General features: G+C 37.9%; 1 protein-coding gene across 1 annotated transcript; it reads right to left on the bottom strand.

Moving 5' to 3' along the window:
* Nucleotides 1-12,737: 12,737 nt before the first annotated feature.
* On the bottom strand, nucleotides 12,738-19,068 carry LOC133777416 (leucine-rich repeat receptor protein kinase HPCA1). Its single transcript, XM_062216986.1, has 19 exons — nucleotides 18,688-19,068; nucleotides 17,871-17,994; nucleotides 17,683-17,754; nucleotides 17,484-17,558; nucleotides 17,317-17,388; nucleotides 17,057-17,218; nucleotides 16,857-16,931; nucleotides 16,705-16,776; nucleotides 16,505-16,576; nucleotides 16,331-16,399; nucleotides 16,156-16,230; nucleotides 15,993-16,064; nucleotides 15,771-15,902; nucleotides 15,202-15,677; nucleotides 14,958-15,110; nucleotides 14,698-14,837; nucleotides 14,389-14,608; nucleotides 13,876-14,111; nucleotides 12,738-13,372 (listed from the first exon to the last, which is right to left on the bottom strand). The coding sequence occupies exons 1-19, from the start codon at nucleotides 18,770-18,772 to the stop codon at nucleotides 12,860-12,862; spliced, it is 2,895 nt and encodes a 964-aa protein (XP_062072970.1). The 5' UTR covers nucleotides 18,773-19,068; the 3' UTR covers nucleotides 12,738-12,859.
* Between the last annotated feature and the right edge of the window lie 6,447 nt (nucleotides 19,069-25,515).

The following is a 25,515-nucleotide window of genomic DNA, read 5'->3' as shown; positions in this document are numbered from 1 at the left end:
TATTTTAGGGCTCGGGAGGACTTTTAAGGCTCGGGAGTTGGTTCATTTACCCCGTTTGGGTAGATTAAGAGTTCCGAGAGTGTGGGATGGATCCCAGAAGTGAGGTTTTAGATTGTAAACCTTTTTATGATTTATTTTATTGATGGGATTCCATATTTGGTTATGACTCGGTGATCGCTAAAGGATCAAAGGATTGATCGTTCTCAAGGGTCGTTCTTTTACTAGTTATTGCTCGAACCTGAGGTAAGAAAACTGCACCCTGTGTATATGTGATATGCATGGTTATTCTGGATACATGTTGGATGTCTAAATGTGATGCATGTAATGCACGAGAAATATGTGATTAGGGCATGCTATGAATACTGAGTATGATATTGTTCAGAGCTTCAGCCTCTGTGTTTATGCATGATCCTAATTGTGCTAGTAATTATTGAGTAAGCATGATGAATGCCCTTTATTTGGATATTTGACATATGATATATGTTTGATGGCACTGCTTACTTGTATATGTACTGACTAGTCAGGGATACTGACCTAAGAGTCAGAAATGGCATAGCGTCATGAACGCCGAGCCAAATGAAGATTAGATCTAATCGATATCAACGTTGAATGACTCATATGGGGTATTAATGCTGGACCGGCCTGAAGGTCGATGAAAATTTATAAGCGCTTGGCTAGTCTAGGACTAGTTACTCAGAGCCAGGGCCTAAGGCCTAGGTGACTGCTTGTCACAGGGCTAAGGAACAGTGTTCCATAGTTATGACTCTAGGGTCATGAGGAAGGTTATGTTGGTGACTAATCATCATGCACCTATCATGTTTAAACTAGTGAAAGGATCACTTATTTATAAAGGGAGCGGAACCCACCTTATTGACTTGTACCACTGTCACTCTTTTATTCAGGGTTGTTAGCCGGTATGGTTACTTGAACCACCAGTGTTAAATCACTTATCTGATTGAGATTGACTTGATAGTCATCCACTTAGGAGGGCAAGATTTCTTATCCTGGATACCCATCATTACGTGGATTTATTGCCTGCTTGACTAGGGCTATATCTGCTAGGCGTGTGCCTTATGATTTCATGAGCATATTGAGTTTTCTTGCTGGGCTTCGGCTCACGGGTGCTATGTGGTGCAGGTAAGGGCAAAAGAAAGTTGGACCATCCTTGAGTTGGAGAGCTTAGGTGGCGATGTGTACATATGCAGCTGCTCGACCACCACGACCGAGGTTTGAAGGGAAACTAGGGCTTAACCCTGTTTTGCCGCTTAGATCGGCCCGTTGTAAATATTTTCTTGTAATAGACCTTTAAATTATATTTTCGGGATCCCAATGTATATAATAAACGTTCTAATGAAACGTTATATCCTAACCAAAATTTTAATCCCTAAACCGCTAATCATACTTAGTTACACGATTTTGGCCAAGTAACTCGATTAGCGAGTTTAGCACTGTTTACAAGGCACACCGTAACAGTCCCTGGAGTTAGGGCGTTACAACAATTATCACATTTATGCCATCAACGGGCTAAAATTACAATCATGCCCTTAATAGCCAGATAGGGCCCACATGCATATTTAATTCACCTAAACATGCAGCACTAATTACATATTCACATAAATTCACATATTATAGCAATAATTCACTTATTGCCCTCCAGGCACGGTAATCAAGGCCCTAAGCCTTATGAGAAAATTTGGGCCGTTACAACTATCCCCTCCTTACAGAAATTTCGTCCTCGAAATTACCTGAATAACTCGGGATACCGCTCCCGTATCTCTGATTCTAATTCCCATGTCGCCTCCTCGATTTTGATGTTCCTCCACAGCACTTTCACCAAGGCGATGGTCTTGCTCCGCAAGACTTTGTCCTTCCGGTCGAGAATCTGAACTGGTATCTCCTCATAAGACAAATCTTGATCGAGCTCCAAATTCTCATAACCCAGAATATGTGTCGAGTCAGATACATATTTCCAAAGCATAGACACGTGAAACACATCATGAACCCCTGATAAGGCTGGAGGCATCGCCAATCTGTAAGCTACCTCTCCAACCAGCTCCAGAATCTCAAAGGGGCCCACAAATCTAGGGCTCAACTTGCCCCGAACACCAAACCGTTTCACTCCCCTCAAAGGTGAAACCCTAAGGAACACATGGTCACCAACCTGAAATTCCACGCTCCTGCGTTTCAGATCTGAATAACTCTTTTGGCGACTTTGGGAGGCGAGCATTTGAGCTCTAATCTTCTCAACCGCCTCATTGGTCCTCTGAACCATCTCAGAAACTAAATACCTCCTCTCACCTATCTCATCCCAATGGATAGGTGATCTGCACTTTCGCCCATAAAGCATCTCATACGGAGCCACTCCGATAGTTGCCTAATAACTGTTGTTGTACGAGAACTCAATCAAAGGAAGATACTTACTCCAAGATCCCCCAAAGTCTAGCACACAGGCTCATAGCATGTCCTCCAATATTTGAATCGTCCTCTCAGTTTGACCATCTGTCTGAGGATGGTAAGCGGTACTAAATCGTAACTGTGTGCCCATAGCCTTCTGCAGGCTTTCCCAGAACTTGGAAGTGAAGGTGGGGTCCCTGTCGGATACTATCGACCTAGGAGCCCCATGCAGTCGAAAAATCTCCTTCACATATAGCTCAGCATACTGCTCCATAGTATATGTCGTCTTGATTGGTAAAAAGTGGGCAGACTTGGTGTACCTATCCACAATCACCCACATGGAATCATGCTGTCCCACGGTCTTCGGCAACCCAACCACGAAGTCCATGGCGACATCTTCCCACTTCCACTCCGGAATCCCTAGAGGCTGCAGCAACCCTGCTGGCCTCTGATGTTCAGCCTTGACCTGCTGACAAGTTAAGCACTTGGCCACATAATCCACCACATCCCTCTTCATGCCTGACCACCAATACAAAGCTCTCAGATCCTGGTACATCTTCATCGTACCCGGATGTAAGGAGTAGGGAGTGGTATGCAATTCATCTAAAATCCCTCGCCGAGTATCTGAATCCATCGGAACACAGATCTGACCTTTATATTTCAGTAACCCCATCTCCGAGATAGAGAAGTCTTTAGCCATTCCGACTAAGATATTCTCCCTGTGACCTCTCAAATGGGAATCCCTCCCATGTGCCTCCTTGATCCTTTCAAGGAGTGTAGACTGAAGAGTGATGTTGGGTATCCAACCAACCACCAACTCTATTCTCGCTCTGGTCATCTCCTCTGCCAACTTACTAGATATCTGCCTTGAACTGTACAACTGCCCTGGGCCCTTCCGACTCAATGCATCAGCCACTACATTAGCCTTCCCAGGATGGTATAGGATATCACAATCGTAATCCTTAACCAACTCCAGCCACCGTCTCTGGCGCATGTTCAGATCCTTCTGAGTAAAGAAGTACTTCAAACTCTTATGGTCGGTGTATATCTCGCACTTCTCACCATATAGATAATGTCTCCAAATCTTAAGTGGAACACCACCGCTGCTAATTCTAGATCATGTGTGGGATATCTCTACTCATACTCCTTTAACTGTCTCGATGTGTAGGCTATCACCTTCCCAACTTGCATCAACACACACCCCAAACCCTGTCTGGAAGCATCACAATAAACCACAAACTTCTCATTATTCGTCGGCAGACTTAACACTGGCGCGGTGATCAGTCGTCGCTTCAACTCTTTAAAACTATTCTCACATCTGTCTGTCCAAACATACTTCATCTTCATCTTTGTCAACTCTTTCAATGGTGTAGCTATCCTGGAGAACCCCTCAACAAATCGTCGATAGTACCCTGCCAAACCCAGGAAGCTCCTCACCTCAGGAACACTGCTCGGTCTAGGCCAGTCTCTCACTGCCTCAATCTTATTTGGGTCAACCAGAATCCCCTCCTTACTGACGATATGGCCCAGAAATGTAACTTACGGTAACCAGAACTCACACTTGCTGAACTTAGCATATAACCTATGCTCTCTTAACCGCTGCAATACCAAACGTAGATGCTGCTCATGCTCTGTCTCCGACTAAGAGTACACCAAAATGTCGTCGATGAACACAATTACGAACTTATCTAAATAATCCTTGAAGACCTTGTTCATCATGTCAATAAAAGTTGCTGGGGCATTGGTTAATCCAATGGACATAACCATGAATTCATAGTGTCCATACCTCGTGCGAAAAGCGGTCTTTGGTATGTCCTCCTCTTTGATCCTTAACTGATGGTAACCTGACCAGAGATCTATCTTAGAAAACACTGTCTTTCCCTGCAGCTGATCAAACAAATCATCAATCCTAGGCAGTGGGTACTTATTCTTAATGGTCAACTTGTTCAGCTCCCTGTAGTCAATACACGTCCTGAGAGATCCATCCTTCTTCTTAACAAACAACACTGGAGCAACCTATGGCGAGAAACTCGGTCTGATGAACCCCAAATCCAATAACTCCTGCAACTGAATCTTCAACTCCTTCAACTTTTCCGGAGCCATTCGATAGGGTGTCCTAGATACTAACTCCGCTCTTGGTACCAACTCTATAAAAAATCAATCTCCCGCTGCGGCGGCAGCCCTGGCAAATCTGCTAGAAATAAAAATGGAAACTCGCATACCAGTCTGGTCTCTCCCGGTCCAACCGACACAACCTTAGAGGTATCCACAACACTCGCTAGGAATCCTATGCAACCTTCCTGCATCAGGTCTCTAGCCTTCAATGCTTAAATCATAGGTACCTGTGGTCCACTAGCTGTACCAACAAATACAAAGGGCACCTCCCCTTCTGGTTCAAAAGTCACCATCCTGCGCTTGCAGTCAATTGTCGCCCCATACTTTGATAGCCAATCCATCCTTAGTATTACATCAAAGTCATCCATTGCAAGTTCAATCAGATCAGCAAACAATTCCCTACCATCTACCTCTACTGGTAAAGCTCTAATCCACCTCCTAGAGACTACCAGTTCCCTAGTCGGCAACAAAGTCTGAAAACCCCTAGTATACAGAACACTAGGTCTACACAGCTGATCTATCACTCTACCAGACACAAACGAATGAGTAGCTCCCAAATCAAACAATGCAGTATAAGAAGAACCAGCACTAGAGATCTGACCTGTCACAACCGAGGGGCTAGCCTCCGCCTCAGTCTGAGTCAAAGTAAACACCCTGGTAGGAGCGAGACTGTCGCCCTGCTTTGGCTCCTCCTTCCTGGCTTGTGGGCAGTCCTTCTTCAGATGATTGGCACTCCCATAAACAAAGCAAGCCCTAATCTTGCACTCACCCTGATGTCGTCTTTTGCACCAAGGACACACTGGGAAACTCCTCCAGTTGTCACTTCCGCCCTGACGGCCACTAAAACCACCCCGTGCCCTCCTATCTGAACTGGGAGGAACAACGGAATCTGGGGCCTTCCTCTTCTGCTCACTGGTGCCACTACCCCAACTGGATCCAATAAAAGGAGGCACTGTCCTCCTGGCATCGCGCCTGATAGTGCTCTCTCTCCAAATCTGTTCCTCGGCCCCCTCAGCTGTAAGGGCCTTGTCTAAAACTTGAGCGTAGGTAGTAGTCTCTGGATCCAAGGTGATCTTCACATCACGGGCGATCATAACATTCAATCCTTGTACGAACCTGTCTCTTCTTGCCGCATCTGTCGGCACTAAATCTGGCGCAAACTTCGCAAATCAGTGAAATTTCGGAGCATACTCTGTCACGGTCATCCGGTTCTGAGTCATGTTGATAAACTCATCAACCTTCGCAGCTCGGACTGCCACACTATAATACTTTTCGTTGAAAATGTTCCTGAACTCTTCCCAGGTCATAACCACCACATTTCTCCTCTGAACTAGTACATCCCACCAGATGCGTGCATCCTCTTTGAACATGTAGCTTGCACAAGCTACCCTCTCGTTCCTCTCAACCCTCATAAAATCAAGAATAGAGGAAATCATATTCATCCACTGCTCTGCCCGCAGAGGGTCTGGTCCACCCTCAAAGGTGGGAGGATGCTGCTTTCTGAACCTCTCGTACAAAGGTTCCCACTTGTTCTCCACAACAGGTTGGACTGGCATTAGCGCCATAACCTGCTGAATTGGCAACCCTGTGACCTATGGAGGGGCCTGTTGCCTCAACTGTCGAAGTTCTTCTTCTGTACGCTGCAGTCTTGCTTCCATTTCGACAAACATCTACTGCCAATTCTGTGGGGCAAGTGGAGGGTCCTGACCCTAGTTATCATCCTCGGCCCGACTGCTGCGGATTCTAGATGATTGACGAGGCATCTTAACAAATATGCCTGCAACCAAAGACGTCGCTCATCAGGCATGACAACAACATCCAAAACCACTTCCCAATCACAACAGTCAACCATGAGCAACAATCCACATAACGCACAGATAACATATCACACACAACGGGCCATTCCCTGACATCATGCATACATTAAATCATTCATCATGCTCTATATAGAATAAGCAGGCAAACAGGGCATTTAAACACATAATCAGCAATTCAATTATTACCAACCATCCCTGAGTCAAGCTTGCAACTTACAGCGAGCGTACATGTTCGGTCATTCTCCAGAAACCATAAACCTTAGCTCGCTCTGATACCAAGTTGTAACACCCTACTGCCTTAGAGTCGTTACTGAGTGAGTTTAAAATGTGCAATTAACTCGCTGGTCGAGGTTTAAGGACAAAAGTGTAATTAAATCGTAATTAGAGTCATAAATTTGAGAATAAACCTTTCATTGAAAAATTATAAAACGTTTAACATTTGGGATCCCAAAAACATTGTTTAGAAATATGTACAACTCAAAATATAACCAGAGTCGACTAAATGACAAAATTTAAGTTTAGTACAATCATCCCCCAAAAGCACCCCTGGCTGTGGCAGCCAGGCAGACCAGACATGTACGCGCCGCTCGTCACGCTCACCATACTCAAGGCTGATCGACTTTCCCCTTGCCTTTACCTGCACCATAGAGCACCCGTGAGCCGAAGCCCAGCAAGAAAACCCTCACAAGCAGATAATATATGCACATCAAACACTTAACATAAAATCAAGCCTTCATCAGGCTATACATATACGGCCATGCCATCCCAGGCGCTTTACCAGGCCCTGGGTACACGGTCTATACTGTAAGGATATCCCAGGTATCCCTTGGGGTCTCGCCCTGGCAACTCGCACTCCGCGTGCTAAACGCTGCTCCATCATTTATATACACACATAATATAACTAAACATATATTTAAACACATATAAATACAATCAAAGGGCCACGCCCTGCAACACAGTTATATAGGGTCGAGCCCTGCAACACAAGCTCTATGGGAACAGTAGTTTTCTTACCTGTGTCCCGAGCTTTCCAAGCACCGATGTGCCGAGCACAGTTCCCTAGTCTGAGCCTTGCCGAAACCCTAGTCACAACGCATTAACAATTTCCACCCATCAAGTTCTAATCCATTAAATAGCTTTGGGTCATAATTCTAATCTCCAGAACGTTTAATTCTATCAATCCGGGTGATAGAATCCATCCCGAGCCTTAACTATTGAATTCCTGAGCCTAAAACCTCTTACAAACCCAAAAATGCACTGAGCGCTGCGACCCTAAGATCCCATACCGCGGCCCTAAGCTCAACTAGAGGCTCAGTCTCTTTTCTGCCAACACGCGTCGCGACCCTACTATAGGGCATCGCGGCACACCCCTTCTATCAGGCCGCACCATTGTTCTAAAGGGTCGCGGCTCAGCAAGAACAGGGCCACGGCCCGACCCTTCAAACCCAGAAAATTCCTCCATTTTCTCTCCTAAAACCAAGCCAATTATCCATAGAAGTCAGCCTAACAATCCAAACATTCATCACAGAAGTTCTAACACAACTTTAGCATCAAAACCTAACAGAAACTAGCCTCAAAGCTCAACCAAACACTCAAGAGCAATTCACCACTTACTCACATGCAAACTCTGAAAATACCAGCAGAGACCAACAGCTTTAATTTACTAAGATTAAAGCTTACCTTGAACTGAGTTAGATCCCTGGATTAATTCCCTAAGCTCCAAGCCTCTAGCTCCCAAAATCCCAGCTCCACTTCTTAGTCTTTGGTTTGATTTCACCAAGAGTTCTCCCAAGCTTCCAATGGAGAGAAAATCTTCAAAAGAGCGGTGAAGGAAGAGATAGGGTCGGTTTAGAGAAATTTGGGGGTTTCCTATATTTTGTTTTATTTAACTTAAGTCTATAAGGTTACCTCAAGGCTCAAGGTGCCAAAAACGTCCCCGAGGACAAAATGGTAAATTTCCCCAATACTCCCTCCTAGGCATTCTAACCTCGAATATATCTCCAAATATTTACTTCCGTAACCTGATAACCCCATAAGATGTCTAATACCCAAAATACCCCTCGACTCGCCCCGAGTCAGATTTTCGACCCCGTTGTGACTTTCTAGCTAACCGATCCCTAGGACTGTCTCAGATCGTGCAACACATATATATCGTAGGTATATCACAATTATCACATTTATGCCATCAACGGGCTAAAATTACAATCATGCCCCTAATAGCCAGATGGAGCCCACATGCATATTTAATTCACCTAAACATGCATCACTAATTACATATTCACATAAATTCACATATTATAACAATAATTCACTTATTGCCCTCCAGGCACGCTAATCAAGGCCCTAAGCCTTATTAGCAAATTTGGGTCGTTACACCAACCAAGTTCTAGCAGAGGTTCTAGAAGATATGATGACAAAGATGGTCATCATGGAAGCTCCCAAATAGGGGAAGCTCAAAAGAAAGACAACTGGCGTGGCCAATTTAAGAGTAACTATAGATATGATGGTAAATGCTACAACTATGGGATGAAGGGCCACATTGCTAAATATTGTTGGTCCTAGAAAAAAACAGCAGAGGGCAATGTAGTCACGTCAAACTTAGGACGAGCAAGCGATGAAGAATGGGATGCTGAAGCATCTTTCGCTGTGGAGGAAGGAGACTTAGCTCTGGCGGTTACTATTCCTGGACCAATTGACTATAATAATGATTGGATAATCGACTCTGGCTGCTCAAATCATATTATAGGAGACAAAGAGAAGTTGCAAAGTATGACCTAGTACAAATGTGGTCGCGCGGTAGTGACAGCCAACAACTCAAGATTACAGATTGTCGATATCAGTAAAACAAAAATAGTGTCGTGATTCAGTTCAAAGGAAGTACCACTCAGGATGTCTACCATGTACCTGGAATGAAGAAAAACTTACAACATCAGGCCATCACGTCTTATTCGATTCTCGTGATGTCAAGATATATCAAGACCTTATGATCTCTAGAACACTGATGATGAAAGGGAGACATTTAAAATGTTTCTATTTAATGTCAGCAGTGTCGACTTATGTAGACAAGACTCGAAACAACAAATTTGTGGCATCCAAGGCTAGGACATGTCAACTATCATAAACACAGGGTGATGATGAAGAAGTCTATGCTAAAAGGTCTTCCTCAACTTGAAGTTATAATAGAGACTGTATGTGCTGGCTGCCAAAACGGTAAGGTGCATTAATTACCGTATGAAGACACAAAGTCCAAAGTCAAAGCACCATTGGAGCTAGTCCGTTCTGAAGTATTTGGGCGAGTCAAGCATCCATCGATCAGCGGCATGCGGTACATGGTTACCTTCATTGAAGACTTCAAATGGTACGTATAAGTGTTCTTTATAGAAGAAAAGTCTGAAACTTTTTCAAAATTTAAAGAACTAAAAGAAATAGTCAAATGAGAAGTTTACAAGAAAATTCAATGCTTGCGAATAGACAATGGCGATGAGTATACATCAGATGAATTTTCTCAGTACTTATGAGAGTGTCACATATGCCATCAATTCACATGTGCAAATACACCACAATAGAATGGAGTGTCTAAGAGGAAGATTCAATGCCTTGCAGAGACATGTCGAAGCATGCTACATGCGAAGAATGTTCCATGAAGATTTTGGGCAGAAGGTATGAAGACAACAGCTCATGTCATCAATAGACTTCCCCAAGCAAAGTTAGGGTTCATTTCACCCTTTGAGAAATTGGGGTTGAAAACTTGCAGTAAGTCATTTTCGAGTGTTTGGTTGTATATGCTACATGTTCGTGCCAAGTCATCTACGTAGAAAATTTGACAAGAAAGCCATTCGATGTATCTTTGTGGGATACAATAGCCAAAGGAAAGGGTTGAGGTGTTGCGACCCTAATACTAGAAAATGTTATATGTCAATAAATGTGGTATTTGATGAAGCATCACCATGGTGGTCACCACAAAAGGAAGAGTTGCCAGATTCTAAAGAAATAGAAGACAATTTGCAAAAGAAGATGGGGGAGCAAATTATTGAGCTACAATAGACTCCAGAAATGGATGAAGAAGAACAAAGTGAGGAAGACAATGAAGAGGCATCACAATGTCCCTGGAAAACATGATAGCATCAAAGAGCAGCAGATGATGCAAGTGATAGTCAACCTGAAGAAGTAAGCCCACAGTCTCGGAGATCAACAAGAGCACGGAAGTTGAATCCCAAGTATGTTGTAGCTGAAGAAGAAAAATTCAGAGAACCGAATACATTTGAAGAGGTGTCCCAAAATATCAAGTGGATAGAAGCCATGAAAGAAGAAATAAGTGCCTTAGAGAATAATCAAACTTGGGAACTGGTTCCAAAGCTATAGGAAGTAAAACCTATTTCCTGCAAATGGGTATACAAGGTAAAAACTCGTCCTGATAGATCAATCGAGAGATATAAGGCCTTGGTTAGTAGCTCGAGGATTCTCTCAACAGTATGGGCTAGACTATGATGAGACGTTTAGCCCAGTTGCCAAGACTGCAATAGTATGAGTCCTGTTGGCCCTTGCAGCATGTAAAGACTAGAGACTATGGCAGATGGATGTGAAGAACACCTTTCTACATGGAGAGCTAGATCGAGAAATATATATGGTCCAACCAAGAGGATTTCAGGATAAAGTTCATCCTGAGTTTGTTTGTAAATTGAAAAAGGCGCTCTATGGATTAAATCAGGCTCAAAGAACATGGTATGGCAAGATTGTTGAGTTCTTAGTGGAGAGTGGATATGTTATGGCACATGCAGATTCAAGCTTATTCGTTAAAGTAAAGGAAGCAAAGATTGCAGTTGTTTTGGTACATGTTGATGACCTCATCATCACAGGCGATGATGAAGCAAAATTTTCCAAACAAAGGAAAGCCTACCAGTTCACTTTCAGATGAAGGAACTTGGAGAATTAAAACACTTTCATGGATTGGAAGTTGATCGAACTAAGGAAGGTTTATTTCTTTGTCAACAAAAGTACGCAAGACATTTATTGCAAAGGTTTGGAATGCTCGAATGCAAGCCCATCTCAACACCTATGGAAGCTAATGCCAAGTTATGTGGCATGAAGGGAAGGACTTGCAAGTTGGAGCAATGTACTGACAGCTGGTTGTTAGTCTAATTTATCTAACATTGACTCGACCAGAGATCTCGTATGCAGTTAGAGTAGCTAGTCGATATATGCAACACCCAAAGAAACCTCATTTGGAAGAAGTGCGACGAATGCTGAGGTATGTCAAAGATACCATTAACTACGACCTCTTATATAAGAAAGGTGAAGAGGTTAAGATAGTTGGAGACTACGATGTTGATTATGTTGTAGATCGTGATACTCCTCGATCAACAACTGGATATGTATTCAAGCCTAGATCTGGAGTTGTATCTTGGTGTAGCAAAAGGCAACCAACAGTGTCGTTGTCAACCACTGAAGCAGAATATAGAGCAGCAGCAATGGCAGCTCAGGAAAGTACGTGGTTAATGCAACTGATGAATGATCTACACCAATCTACAGACAATGCAGTGCCACTTTCTTGTGATAATCAATATGCTATTCGTCTAGTAGAAAATCTATTTTTTCATGCTCGAACAAAACATGTGAAGGTGCACTATTATTTTCTGAGAGAAAAAGTATTGCAAGAGGAGCTAGAGATGCACAAAGTAAAGAGCGAAGACCAGGCAACAAACTTGTTCACTAAAATACTCAACACGATAAGATTTCAAAAACTCATAGAACAACTCAATATGAAGAGTCAGTGTTGTTGTATTAAGAAGTCACCGCCTCTCAAAGTTTCTAGACTTTTCTAGTCATTGCTATAGTTAGCAATATTATAGAATCATAGATGATTTGCTAGATTTCTCTAGCTATTGGGCCAAGCCCAATAAAAACAATGCTAGAAATTTCTAGCAAAATTATAGTCTGTCACTAAACCAGCTTTCATCGTCTATATACAGGACCTTGGGTCCATTGTGTTGTGTGTCCAAAAAGTGACTAAGTGTTCTAAAAAGTATAATGTATAATATATAAGTGTGTGTCTAATAAAAGTGCGGGAGAAATAATTAGTGAGTGTTCCAAAATAAGGTGGGTAAATATTTAGCGTGTTGTGATCAAATATTGTATCAAAATCTTGATATAATTACTTTTGTAATAATAAAATAGTTGTGTTTTTCATGTGTTGTGGTGTTCAACAGTTCCACCGTTTTCTTCGTCCGTCACCTGAATTCTCCATATAAGACTAAATACACTGCGTGGATCAATGGCTCCCCATCCCGCCTTGCCTTCCAATTTGAATATTCGAGGCCCATTTAAAAAAAATATTAAAAAAAACTAAAATTACATAACTGATGTGACAAACTAATGACATGATTATAAAACCTTGTAGGACAACTTTTCCCCTTCGCTAAAAGCCACTATATATCAAACATTATATATAATAACGTACAACAATCTTTTTCCAGTTTAAAAAAGAAAAAGAAAAAATCAAGAAAAAAAAAATGAAACACAAGCAAAATGTTGTGCTACTTGGGTTCAATCTTTGTTGAGAGTGTGTATCCACCACTATAATCAAAGGCATCACTATCACTAATATCCTTCTTAGGCAAAGCATCATTGCTATAAGGATGTTTAAGTGGACCTTTTGTGTTTCCGAAATCGGTGGCGGAAGAGGACGCTGATGTTGAGTTGGTATTGATCCCATCATTCTGTAAAATGGTTTCAATAGCCTTAACAACTTCACTCATTGTTGGACGATCAGCAGCTGCCTCTTCAACGCATTGCATGGCCAAATCCAAGAATTTACCAAAGCCAATAAGAATTGGAGTGTTTCTAATGGTTGGATCCATCATCTCTTTCATTCCATAACTCTCCACATCGTTTCTATTCATTGACGTCCTTACTTCGCGTACAATATACTTTCCCTTCTCGATTGGTTGTTTTGCAGTTATGAGCTCGAGCATAACAACTCCAAAACTATACACATCACTTTTCTCTGTCAATTGTTGAGTCATGTAGTACTCAGGATCAAGATAACCCTGCAAGTAAGAACAGAACAAAAGAAAATCAGCATGGTAAAAGTACTTTCTATTTGGTGTTGATTGACTTATGCTTTTGGACTCTTTTAGCAATTTGAATTGCTAAAATGCCAGCTTTTTTACTTTTAATCATAGAAACAAAAATAATGATTCTTATAAGCAAAAAAAATAGGGATCACGCCCTTTTACTTGAAAATGGAGTAGAAATGAAAGCTAGCCACAATTAGTATCACCTGCCTAATTTTTCTATATATCATTGCTCCTCCTTTCAGAAGCACAATAATACCAAACTAAAGTAGGCCTAAATGAGTGTTTTCTTCATCTTCTTTTTATTCCTCACAATATAAAATTAATATTAATGGCGCTTGTTAAGTCTGGTTAATGATGTCCAGGCAAAAAGCTCCTCGACCACTTACAACTGATGTTCTCAGCAGTGTTCTATTTCATTTAAAAGTATCATAATGAGGATTTACATTTACTAAGTAATGTGGCTTAATACTCACCAGAGTGCCTTTAACTTGAGTTGAAACGTGTCCTTTTCCACTATCTGAGACCAGCTTAGACAAGCCAAAATCTGCAACCTTTGCTCCTAAAGTTTCATCTAGTAGAATATTGGTTGTTTTGACATCCCTGTGAATTATTGGAGGATTTGCTAGCTCATGTAGATAAGCTAGTCCTCTCGCTGATCCAAGAGCTATGCGAAGTCTCCTCTTCCAATCGAGATGAATACCAGATTTCCCTACAATTCACATGACACGGAATGGATTTTGATCAGCTCAACAATATTTGTATTAAGCGAAGTGTAGATTGTAGATATGTGATACAACTTTTTTTGGATAAGAAATGAAATGGAAAAGTTTATAATATGATACTTTTTCTTTCTTGTACCGTAATATGTTGTTAATAACACAACTAAAAGATTGTACCCGGATATCAGATTATTCAAATTACTTTGATTTAAGGACTGTTCTCAACTTTTAATTGGTCAACTCAAAGTTGGAAGATAGAAGAGTTACCTGACAAACTTTCCCTTAGCGTTCCATTTGGCATAAACTCATAGACCAACATTTGTTCTCCTTGTTCAAAACAGAAACCAAGAAGGCCAACAAGATTTTTGTGATGAACTCGAGACAGCAGCTCGATTTCAGTCTTGAATTCGAGTCCACCTTGCATTGATCCTTGCTGAGCTCTTTTGATAGCCACTATTTGTCCATCAGGGAGCTTTCCCCTATAAACCTGTAAAGAGAAACAAAATAAATTGAAGAGCAGCAACTTGAAGAAAAGGTCAAATGTGTTGATCAAAGGCATGAATCTTGAACTTTTACCTTGCCATAGCCGCCAGATCCAATCTCATTACTTGCAGTAAAATTACTGGTGCACTTCTTAAGTTCATCATACGAAAACCATCTTGCTCCCTTGAGTTGTGGTGCACCTCCACTATCTTGCCCACTTGGTGCCCACGAAGCTGGAACAAAGTGAAGAATTAGTTATATATGGTAACTAGTTTCAAGCCATGTCTATGTACTTATAATGAAGCTTCAAATTATAAAGAAGAAAAATGGCTAGATACGATATTTTTTATTACCAAAAGGTCTACTTAGTCCAATGGCCTTTTCAGCACGTTTTTTCTGTCGAACGGCATATACTCCTACGGCTACCAGGCCTAGAACCAAAATTGCACAGCCAGTTGCTATCCCAGCAATTGCTCCTGTGCTTATTGAATTTCCTTTATGTGCGCCTGAAATAAGTTCGTGTTTTTTTTTTCCTTGTTAGTTCAACTAATATGAGAACAAAAAACCTATTCCTACTAAATATTTAACCTCAATCACCTTGAAAGGTATAAGGAGCTGCAATGAAGTAATATGGTCCAAATTCATGTGGTGGCTTGTAAGTTTGGTTACTCAATTCAAAGCCAATTCTCTGAATCTCAGATCTATTAAAAAACTCCCCTGTAGATGGAAAGAGAGCCAATTGAATTTGAAGATAGTCATCAATATTGAAGAAGGGGTTTTGAAGAGACACGGAACCAGGATTAAGGCCAAGTTTCGTCCAAAGGCTCATTTCAAGTGCATGAAACCTATTTTCATCAGTCAATTGCCTGAAGGAAGGTGCTCTAAAATATAATGTCCCCTCATAAGGATATTGACATTCACAACTCTGAGGATTGAGCTTTTTATCCAATTGGCAAGATCTACTTCCACATGTAGCTAAGCTTGTAGAATATGTCTTTGAAGATTGCTGCTGAAGCCGGCAGTAATTGGAATTTGCAATGCCAGTAGTCTCACACACTGGATTACCTAGAAGTCTATATACATGAAATTGATATTTAGAAATGATGAACGTAAGAACTGGTTAGTTTCATTTAACAACTAAGATGAATGGAAATAAATTATCTCACAATAATGTTTCTTTGTAAACTCCAACTGTTACTGATTGAATTTCATTGTTTTCCAAGTCAACAAGCTGCAGTTGTGGGCTGATGCTGTCACCCATGTTCAATGTGTCATTGAATTTATTATTTTTCAGTTTCCTGCCAAGAGTTGAGCATAATTGTGAGCTGACTATTTCAATAAATTACTTTAAATGTGATCAAGTCTTTAGTCCTCATATCTGTACTTACACTTGCTGCAACTGTGGAGAGCTGAATAGCTTGGCTGGAATTCTCCCTTCTAGCGGCCCGTTTTCAACAATCCTGGATTCAAGAAAATATCCAGAATTCACAATTATAGGACTTCTTAATGATGGATGCAATGACATATATGTGTAACCTCCAAATAACTTACATAGTTGTGAGGGTTGGTAATGATGAGAACCAAACTGGTGGTTCTGTTGTGTCAAAGGTGTTGTTACTCAGGTCCCTGCAGAAAAAAGTAAAAGATAGTTTGTAGACTGAAATTACAAAATAATAAATTTCAAGAACATAAAACTGGAAATGACAACTTCTGGCTATCTACTTACAAATAATTTAGGTTAACCATTCCCGTTAAGTTTGGAAAAGAGCCGTTGAATTTGTTAGAGGCCAAATTTCTGTCAGAATACATACAAGTACCAAATAATTAAGCACCAGTCAAATATTTCTATTTGTTTATAAACAACACTTCATATACTCTTTGATAATTTTGTAGTACTCACAATTCATTGATATTTGTAAGGTTGTTGAGATTTGATGGGACTTCCCCTGATAGACCATTTCTATCAAGTCGCCTGTAGATAAATTTAAAAAGAAACTTTTAGATTCATCAACTTCACGGTGTCAATAAGTTTGAAACTGGTAAAAATTTCTAACATAAATGGAGAGCAAAAGAAGATAAGTCAAGGGAGATGTTACTCACAGAACCTCAAGAGTGGTAACAAGTCCTATTGTTGATGGGATAGTTCCAGTAAATTGGTTTCCATCAAACAATCTGTCAATGAACAAGTAGGTGAAGTTAGATAAGTAAACAAACATCAAATAAAGATGACCAAGATATGGTAACCAACTTACACGTGTATCAGTACCATCTCAGAGCTAAACAGTTTTTCTGGAATGGTACCAAAAAGCTGGTTCTTGTTGAAATGGCTGCCATTTACACATAGTTAAAATAAAGTTTATGCATTATTAATTCACATAATCAGAACAAAAATGTAAAAGCATATCATATATTTGATGCCTTAGATGCACTAGGGAACTATATTATTACTCACAAGTGTTTAGCCTTATGAAGTTGGTCCAATCCTGGGGTTGTAGAGGTTGAAACAGGGAGAGTTCCAGTCAACTCATTGTCTGCCAAGTCCAGCCAATAAACGTTTGAAAGCTTACCCAAAGAAGCAGGAACATTGCCAGTGAAGTTATTTGAATTCAGAGCTCTGTCAAGAACAAATTATCAACGAAAATGTCAAGAAATTAAACCAAAAATAATAATGCATAAACTATTCAGCTATAATCACCATGGTGTGTTTCTTACAAGAAGGATAGCTCCTGAAGGTTGCCTATTTCATCTGGAATTTTACCATTGAACCTGCAACCTGCTAGGATTCTGAAAGATTTAAAGAAAAGAAAACCTTCAACAACGTAAACAAAATTTCAGTTGGTGGGAACTTAAATGCAAATTGCTTGGTTATTTGTTCTTACAAAATATTCAAGTTTTTCAAATCGCCCAATCGTGGAGAGAGAGGGCCGGTAAGCCCTGGGTTAAACGATAAGTCCCTGCAATAACAATGAAACCTCAATGAGCATGAACTTTCATAAAAATTAAGCTTGGTCTTTAGTAAGAGTAACACTGAAACATATAAGAATAATGACATCTCATCAAGAATAAGAGTGAACTCACAAGGTTCTTAATTCAGTAAGGCCCCCAATATCACCTTCAAGTCTCCCTTTGAGTCCCATGGTTGACAATCCCCTGCCAATATTAGCAGATCATGATAAAGAAGACTTAGAATGAAGCGATTGATCAATCATAATAACGATCTTGTTAACTTATTTTACTTTCTAAGGGGTACTAGAAACAACACTCACAATGAAGTCACTCTTGAGCCTTTACAACTCACTCCTTCCCATGGTACTCCACAGGGATCTTCAGATTCTGCCCAGCTTGGAGGTAAATGTTCCCAAATTTCTTTCAATGAATGGAGAACCGCAACTGAAATGACACAATTGGAATTAGCGAAAAGGTTAGTCTAAACTGAACAAATGTCTGTACAGAAGGACCCTTCAATGTTCAAGTTCATATTATATATATATATATATATATATTCCACATAATTTTAACTACTGTTAAAATTCAACAAAAATACAATAACAACTTCACACAAGTGTTAGCTATTTAGCAGAGCCCCTTACACAACAACAAATTATTATTAATAATAAAAAATAATAGCAGCTAAGATTATTGAATATAGTGACAACTGAGAAGATTTAACATAACCCTTTATCCAATATATTGTATTTTATAGTATAACATAGGGCGACTTCTTTTTTAGCTCAAATTTGGAAATTAACATTTTTTTTTATATCAAGAGCTTAAGAAAACTGTATTTGCATTGCTTCATGCGGTTATCACTCCTCTTTATACTTTTATCATATATTTTGTCAAATTTTCTATTTTACATGCAACAAAGGAAATCGAAACACTTGATTTTGCCTAGAAACAGATCAAAACCAAAGTTATGTGAAAAAAAAATATAGCTAAAAATTATGTTCAAACTCCAAATCCACAAAAAACATATAAGATTACACTCCAACTTACGTTGACCAAATTTTCAGCTAATCTCTACACCAAACTTTCCATCAAAAAAGAAAATTTAACAGTGGAAATTGGTTCTTAAGTCCTTACCATCGTTGGGATCGGTAAACGAAGAAATCAAGTGAATTAGTACACAAAAGAAAGCTGAAAAGAGCTGCAACGAGCTAGCTCCCATAGCTGCAGTCCAAGTCCTCCTCAACTCTCAAATATAATATAACAAACAATAAGGCAGAAACTTATTCGCTTATAAGCAAAAGACGACAACAGAAGCCTAGCAAGTTTCCAAGCGAACGACAAGAGCCCACAAAAGGCTTTGAAGCTTCAACATTTTCCCATGCCAAAGTATAGTTGAGTATTCTGTCAAGAAAAAGAAAAAGAGAAAATATCTAAACTAGCAAGGTAGCTAGAGGGAGAGACAGGTAGATAGAAAGAGAAAGAGAGAGAGAGAGAGAGAGAGAAATAGGTTTGGCCAGGTCCTTTTTGGGTTTTCTTTTAAATGATTTTACCTTGTCTTTGAAGTCAATTAACCTCTTTTCTTTCTTTCTTTTTCCATTTCTTTCCCACCACCACCACCACCACCACCGTTTCCCACTATACCAACCGAAGTCATTATTGTCTTTTAGTTAAAATTTTTTTATTATGTTATGATTCTTAGTTCTTTCAATTACAAAAGGATATGATATATAAGATATAATATTAAAGTTCACGTCTCAGTCATCATCTAAAATGTCAATGAACGTTTTTATGGACCATGTCTTGCCGTTTCCTTCGTCCGCCGCCTGAATTGTCCAGATAATACTAAGCACACTGCTTTGACCAATGAACCCACATCCCAACTTGCCTTCCAATTTGAATATTCAAGGCCCATTTAAAAGATAAAACTAATGACATGATTATTGTAAACATCTCGTAGGACTACGTATTATCACAAAATAAAATAAATCTTCAGAACCTTTGCACGAGGTAAATGATAATATTTAGAAGAAGGAGAATAGTACTAACTTATTATACAACTGAGTTTGTTCTAGGTATTTGGTTTTGAAATTAAATTATATTATTATATGTGAATCCATCCTAGAATTTTATGGTGCAACTCAGATTTAAGTGAATTTCATTTTTAATTCATATCGATCGGTAATAAAAGAAAGAAACTTTCCTAACCAAACAAAATTCACATTTCATTATTTTAGTGTTAATAAAATTATTAATGTATAGTACACCTCTCATTATATTAAACTATTTCTTACTAGTTTGTTTGTCTTTACTACAAAAATTAAATATATATTGTTTTTTCTAATATGTGCTGGGTCATAATTGATGTTTAAAAAGAACTGTTATCTCTGAACCTCATATCATCATTTTGCTCATAGGTCACAACTCACAACCTCGTTCGTATATTCTTTAGATGAAACCAATTCAACAAATATTAAATGATCGATTAATCACATCACGTCTTTTCAGATGGAGAAAAAGTGGTCTAATCTATATATTTAAGTAACTCTAAGAACGCAGACAATTTTATAATATTTCAAAAATATAATTATGTTTTTTAAATTAGAAATTTTATATATTTTTACTAACTACAACATTCCAAATATAAACCAAATATTATCTCATATATTGTTGTACTATATAAATTATGACATCATTATATGAACCTACATCCCGCTTACACTAATGAAAGATATAGGTATATATACATAAGTACTTAATGTTGCTATTAAATATATATATAGAATATTAACCCTATGTTATGTTCTTATGAGACTAGTGATTTTTTATATTGAGTAGTTTTTTAATTAATGAATAAATAATGGAAACAGTTGGCGTTAGGTGGAGAAAGGGTCCCATGCACTCATGTGGAGACAATGAAATTCAAGAGAAATTGATATCTGAAGTTATTTCAATATCAGAGATTGGTCAGGCGTGCGTTCCACACACTTTATGGCCAGCCACATCGACTTTCAAAAATGAGAATTATCTTTTTATCTTTTTCTGAGGAAATAGGAATAGAAACTTTTTCCCCTTTGCTGAATAATAGGAAACTGACTGCCACATTTTTGGGAGCTGAGGCCCAGATTTGGTTTTGTTTTTGTTGTTACTCTGTTTTTTTTTAATTTACGGATTTTGCCCGCTAGTAGTGTCGGCTTTGGCCATTAAAAATACGTATTATACAGCGTGAAACCCAGCAAAAATAAACGTAACATAATAATATTATATTTTAATAGAGTCAGACTTCCATGTAAAGGGCATTTAGTATTCCTCATCTAAATTATGATCTATTTGGCATAAAAAATTAATATGCTGAATATTTGACACAAGTTTTAGATATATAAAAAGTAATCATTAATAATAAAATAATAAGATAAAAATTCTTGCATTTCATGACTATTACTAAAAAATAATACTAAAAATATTAAAAATAGTATAAAAGTAAATAAAAATCATAGTAATTATAATGATGCAAAAATATGCATCATGCTATATACAAAATTTGACATAAATTTTATCATATGTTAAGTTTGTCAAAAAAATTGGCACACCATTGGAACAACTTTTTATAAAGTAATTATATTTTAAAAATGTACCAATAATTTGACACTCTACTCTAATATAATATGTTATTTGTAGTGTCAATAATTTAATTCCATATTTATTTATTTATTTTTCATCTCTTTCATTGACGTTTTGAAAAAAAAAGAAATCCAAAACTATTTATAAAGTTGGTTTTCAGGGAAAGAACTTATTGTTTTTAATTAAATGGAGTATTACTATATTATTAGTAGTTCTAATGCATAAATACGGGTATCAATTGTTGGAAAATTGCAGTATATATATGACTATTTTTATGCGATATGGTTTTAGAAATCACCAACACAACTTCAAACACACAAAAATCAATTCTAAACAATTAACAAAAAACAACAATTATAAAACAACAAAAACAAATGACACAATAGGAAGCAACAATAGTCAAAATAATTGAAACAAATGATAAAAAAGTTTTTTTTCGGTTGGAGTCCCTACTCTTCACACTTTGTAATACTTGGGTCCAAAAAGTTGATTTTGTATCAGTTATGTCCCAACTTTTTCAAATCATATTGTTGACTGTTTTTTCGCTATCAACCTTAAAAAGAAATATTAAAGAAACAAGCAATACGAACACAATGATTTTTACGTGGTTTAGGTTATAAAAGAACTCTAATCCACGAGTCTCTGATATTAAGAGGATTTGAAGCTTGTGATGGCAAGCTCCAATGGTGTATTCTCAGGTGTTTAGATTGCTCTGAGTATAATGTGTTTTCTCTCTAAAATATCGAACTCTTTACAATGAGACTCTCAACTCAATTTATAGAGGCTGGGGTAATACATTCTTTCCATTATTGGGGAAATAATACAAATTCAATGCATTGGGTTGCATTAAATAGAGACCACGACCCAAGTGAGATCTGCGGGGCCTACTGCAAAAAATGTACTTACTTTATGGGGAACATGCCCCTGGTGTTGTCAGGGCATGTTGTACGTATTTCTGTGTAGACAACGTAGTGGGAATGTGAATTGTCGAATCGTACAATCGACAACACTATAGACGGATCGCCTAAAAGGTTGTCAGATGCTCCTATGATGCTATAAACTCGCGCTGGCTGACACCTGGCGCCTCATCTTAGGTCCGAGAGCCAGAGCCTCAGACCTGGGAGATGACTGGGGGGAGGAGAGTCTTCGCTTTAATTGCCTGAGCAGGAGAACCTCCGGCTCCGAGGGCAAGCCTTGAAGAGTAATCTACCTTACCCACTAGCGGAGACAAGTAACCTCACCTAAAAGGATTTTTGCCTCAAATAGAGCCCTCGGGTGGTAACATACTCCGAAGACGTCTAAGACTATCCGAGCCAGTCATTATGAGTTGCCACGTGTCAAAGGAGAAAATACAGACAACATGTATCATTTAGATCCCTAAATGCTATTTTTATTTCTTTTAAAATACATTAAAAAATAAATAAAAAGTTTATCAATCTTAAAAAAGTTGGATCACTTAATTTATGACAATATCAAACATGATATTGAAAAAATATATATTTTCATCGCATTTTTAAAAATATTTAATAGCTTTATAAATTAAATCAATTTTTCATTAAAAATAATTTTTACCAACATTTTTTTAATATTAATAACTACATTTTTAATATTAATAATTTTTACCTACATCTTTTATCTTGAGATTATCTATATTTATCATGTACACATTTATTTTAATTTTGTAAATTTTTTTATAATGCAAACTTATAACTAATCATATGTATGCACATAAATAACTTTATATATACTATTCACTTATAAGTTGCATTATTTAAAAAAAATGTATAAATAAGCAAGCATAGACATAATAAAAATTAATATTATCGAGACAATAATTATTAATATTAATTAAAAAACAACAACGTAGGTAAAAATATTTTTTTAATGAAACATTTAATTTAATTTATAAAAATATTAAATATTTTTAAAAATGCTATGAAATTATTTTTCCAATGTCATGTTTGTTATTGTCATAAATTAAGTGTTCAAACATTTTAAAATTGATTCACCATTTTTTTTACATTTTTTTTGTGTATTTTAAAAGAAAAAATAAATAAAAAATAACATTTAAGGACTTAAATGATACGAATTGAAAAGGTTAGGGACCCAACTGATACAAAATCAACTTTTGGGACCTAAGTATTACAAAGTATAAAAAATGAGGACTGCAGCTGAAAAAAAACATATGATAATACAACATGTGAGGCCTACATTAAGTTTTTCTTCTTGAGGCTAATATATAGGCAGTTGGTTTTATCCTATATTTTACTTTTGCGAGTTTGTCCCGTGAGTGGGACCCAAGTGTACGAATAAGTACTTTAATCCATTTCCATTGGTTGTAATAGGTGAGAGCAACCAGTTATATTATATATATAGGGAACGACTACAACGCATCTCTTTTTTTTGCAAACCGGTGCATCATTTTTCTATTTCGGCACCTAAATAGTTATAATCCCAAAAACAATTATATGATGGTGTACATTATATCTATCTAGAACATCCTACAAATTTTCAAGAAATTTTGAATAAATTATGGTATCGAAATAGGGTCTAAACTGTCTGTTGCACGCGTGCCTGTTTTTTGTGTACGCGTGTAAAATTTGACAGTTTGAACTCTTTTTTCGGCTTCGTAAACTATTCAGAATTTCTTGAAAATTTGCAGGATATTCTAAATACCTATAATGTATACCATCATATAAAAAAAATTAGGATTATATCTATCCAGGTGCTGAAAATAGAAAAAGAATGCACCAGTGTTGCAAAAAAGAGTGATGCATTGTAGTCGTTCCCTATATATATATATATATATTAGTTATCTTTTTAAGATCAAAAAGTACACTTTCTCTAAGAATGGGGTACAAGTCTAGATGAGTATATGGGCCCCATAACGTAGAGTGGGTTATTAAGGTAATAGTAGGATGTCAATGGGGCGGGTCGACCTGCCCCGCAACAAAACCCGCCCCACCTCGTTTGACCTGCCCTGCTTAATAAATGGGGCAGGGTGGGTCAAACCCGATGGGGCAGCAGTTTAAACCGTTCACCCATTGACCTGCTTTATTATTATTATTATTATTATTATTATTATTATTTGTGGAACCAAAATAAAATTTCTTATGTTGTTAGACTACCATTATTCTCTAAAACAATTGCTCTCAAAACAAAATACAAAACCCATAAAAAAATCTTATTGTCAACCATCACAAAATACAAAACCAATAAAAAAATCTAATGTCAATCTTCACTTCTCTTTATAATCTAATTGTCCAAAAAAGGAGTTTTTTTTTACGCATGAATAACAACTAAATAAGTCACTAAATAAAAAAAAATCACTAAGACTTTTTAAACATCCAAGTATCAAAGTCTTGTTTCCGTTATAAACTTTATTTTTTTAAAAATATAAATAAATATACAGGACGGGTCGGGTCGGGTCGGGTCGGGTCGGGTTGGGTCGGGTCTGACCTGCCCCACCCCGTTAAATGTGGGGCAAAAATTGACCTGCTTCGTTTAATGACCCACCCTATTTAATGAGGGGAAAACCCGCCCCATTAGGGACTGGGCACCGCGGAGCCCCGCCCCGCTGCCCCATATTGCCAACCCTAGGTAAAAGAGTACCCCTATTTTTAGGCAAGAATTGTTAGAAAATAATATGTTGCCTCAATGAAAATATGTGAACTATTACAACTTTAGACAAAATAGTACAAATAAAGCAAAGGTTGATTGAATAAGATTACAACTCTATGACTGAAAATTACAAATAAAATAACAAATGAAGTAGAAGAAGAGAGTAGAGAAGTACAACTCTAAACAAAAGATACATATAAAGTAATAGTGTTGAAATAAAAAAAATAAAGGATTACAACTCTAAACAAGAAATACAAGTAAATAGAAAAAGAAGAATAAGATAAAAATAAATTGTAGAAAAAGAAATAACAAGACAAGAAAGGAAGAACACTCCCACTCATACCACCAAAGTGAAGAGCATTGGGGATCACCTATCTTGAACAAGGTTTACAACCTTTGTCAAAAAGCTTATTTCCCCCTCTCTCAAGCACTAAAGGATTTCTCACAAAATTGGAAATAGCTTTGGAATAATCAAGCCTCTAGATATTTTCTAGCCAAGTGGTCTAGTGGATAGAAAATATTGTGTCTTACGAGTGAGGAATAGACTCCTATTTATAGAGTTTTGAGACACCATTTGAATTTCAAATTCCACCAACCCCATGGCTGTTACCAATGATTAATTGGATGTTTACGGAATTAAAAAGGAGATTTGGTAGTTATTTGAGTTGTTAGAGCCATTCAAGAAAATTGGAAAAAACTAAAAATTGGCAGCCAGCTCTCTTG

The sequence above is a fragment of the Humulus lupulus genome, chromosome 5, assembly GCF_963169125.1.
Source record: "Humulus lupulus chromosome 5, drHumLupu1.1, whole genome shotgun sequence".
Classification (NCBI taxonomy): Eukaryota; Viridiplantae; Streptophyta; class Magnoliopsida; order Rosales; family Cannabaceae; genus Humulus; species Humulus lupulus.
Note: the sequence above shows the minus strand (reverse complement) of the source record. Positions and strands in the feature narration are given on the sequence as shown.

Coding starts and splice junctions, on each gene's coding strand:
- LOC133777416 (XM_062216986.1), bottom strand. CDS start 18,772: ATGGGAGCTAGCTCGTTGCAGCTCTTTTCAGCTTTCTTTTGTGTACTA. Junction 17,995..18,687: donor GTTTACCGATCCCAACGATG/GTAAGGACTTAA, acceptor GTGTCATTTCAG/TTGCGGTTCTCCATTCATTG. Junction 17,755..17,870: donor GGCTCAAGAGTGACTTCATT/GTGAGTGTTGTT, acceptor TAATATTGGCAG/GGGATTGTCAACCATGGGAC.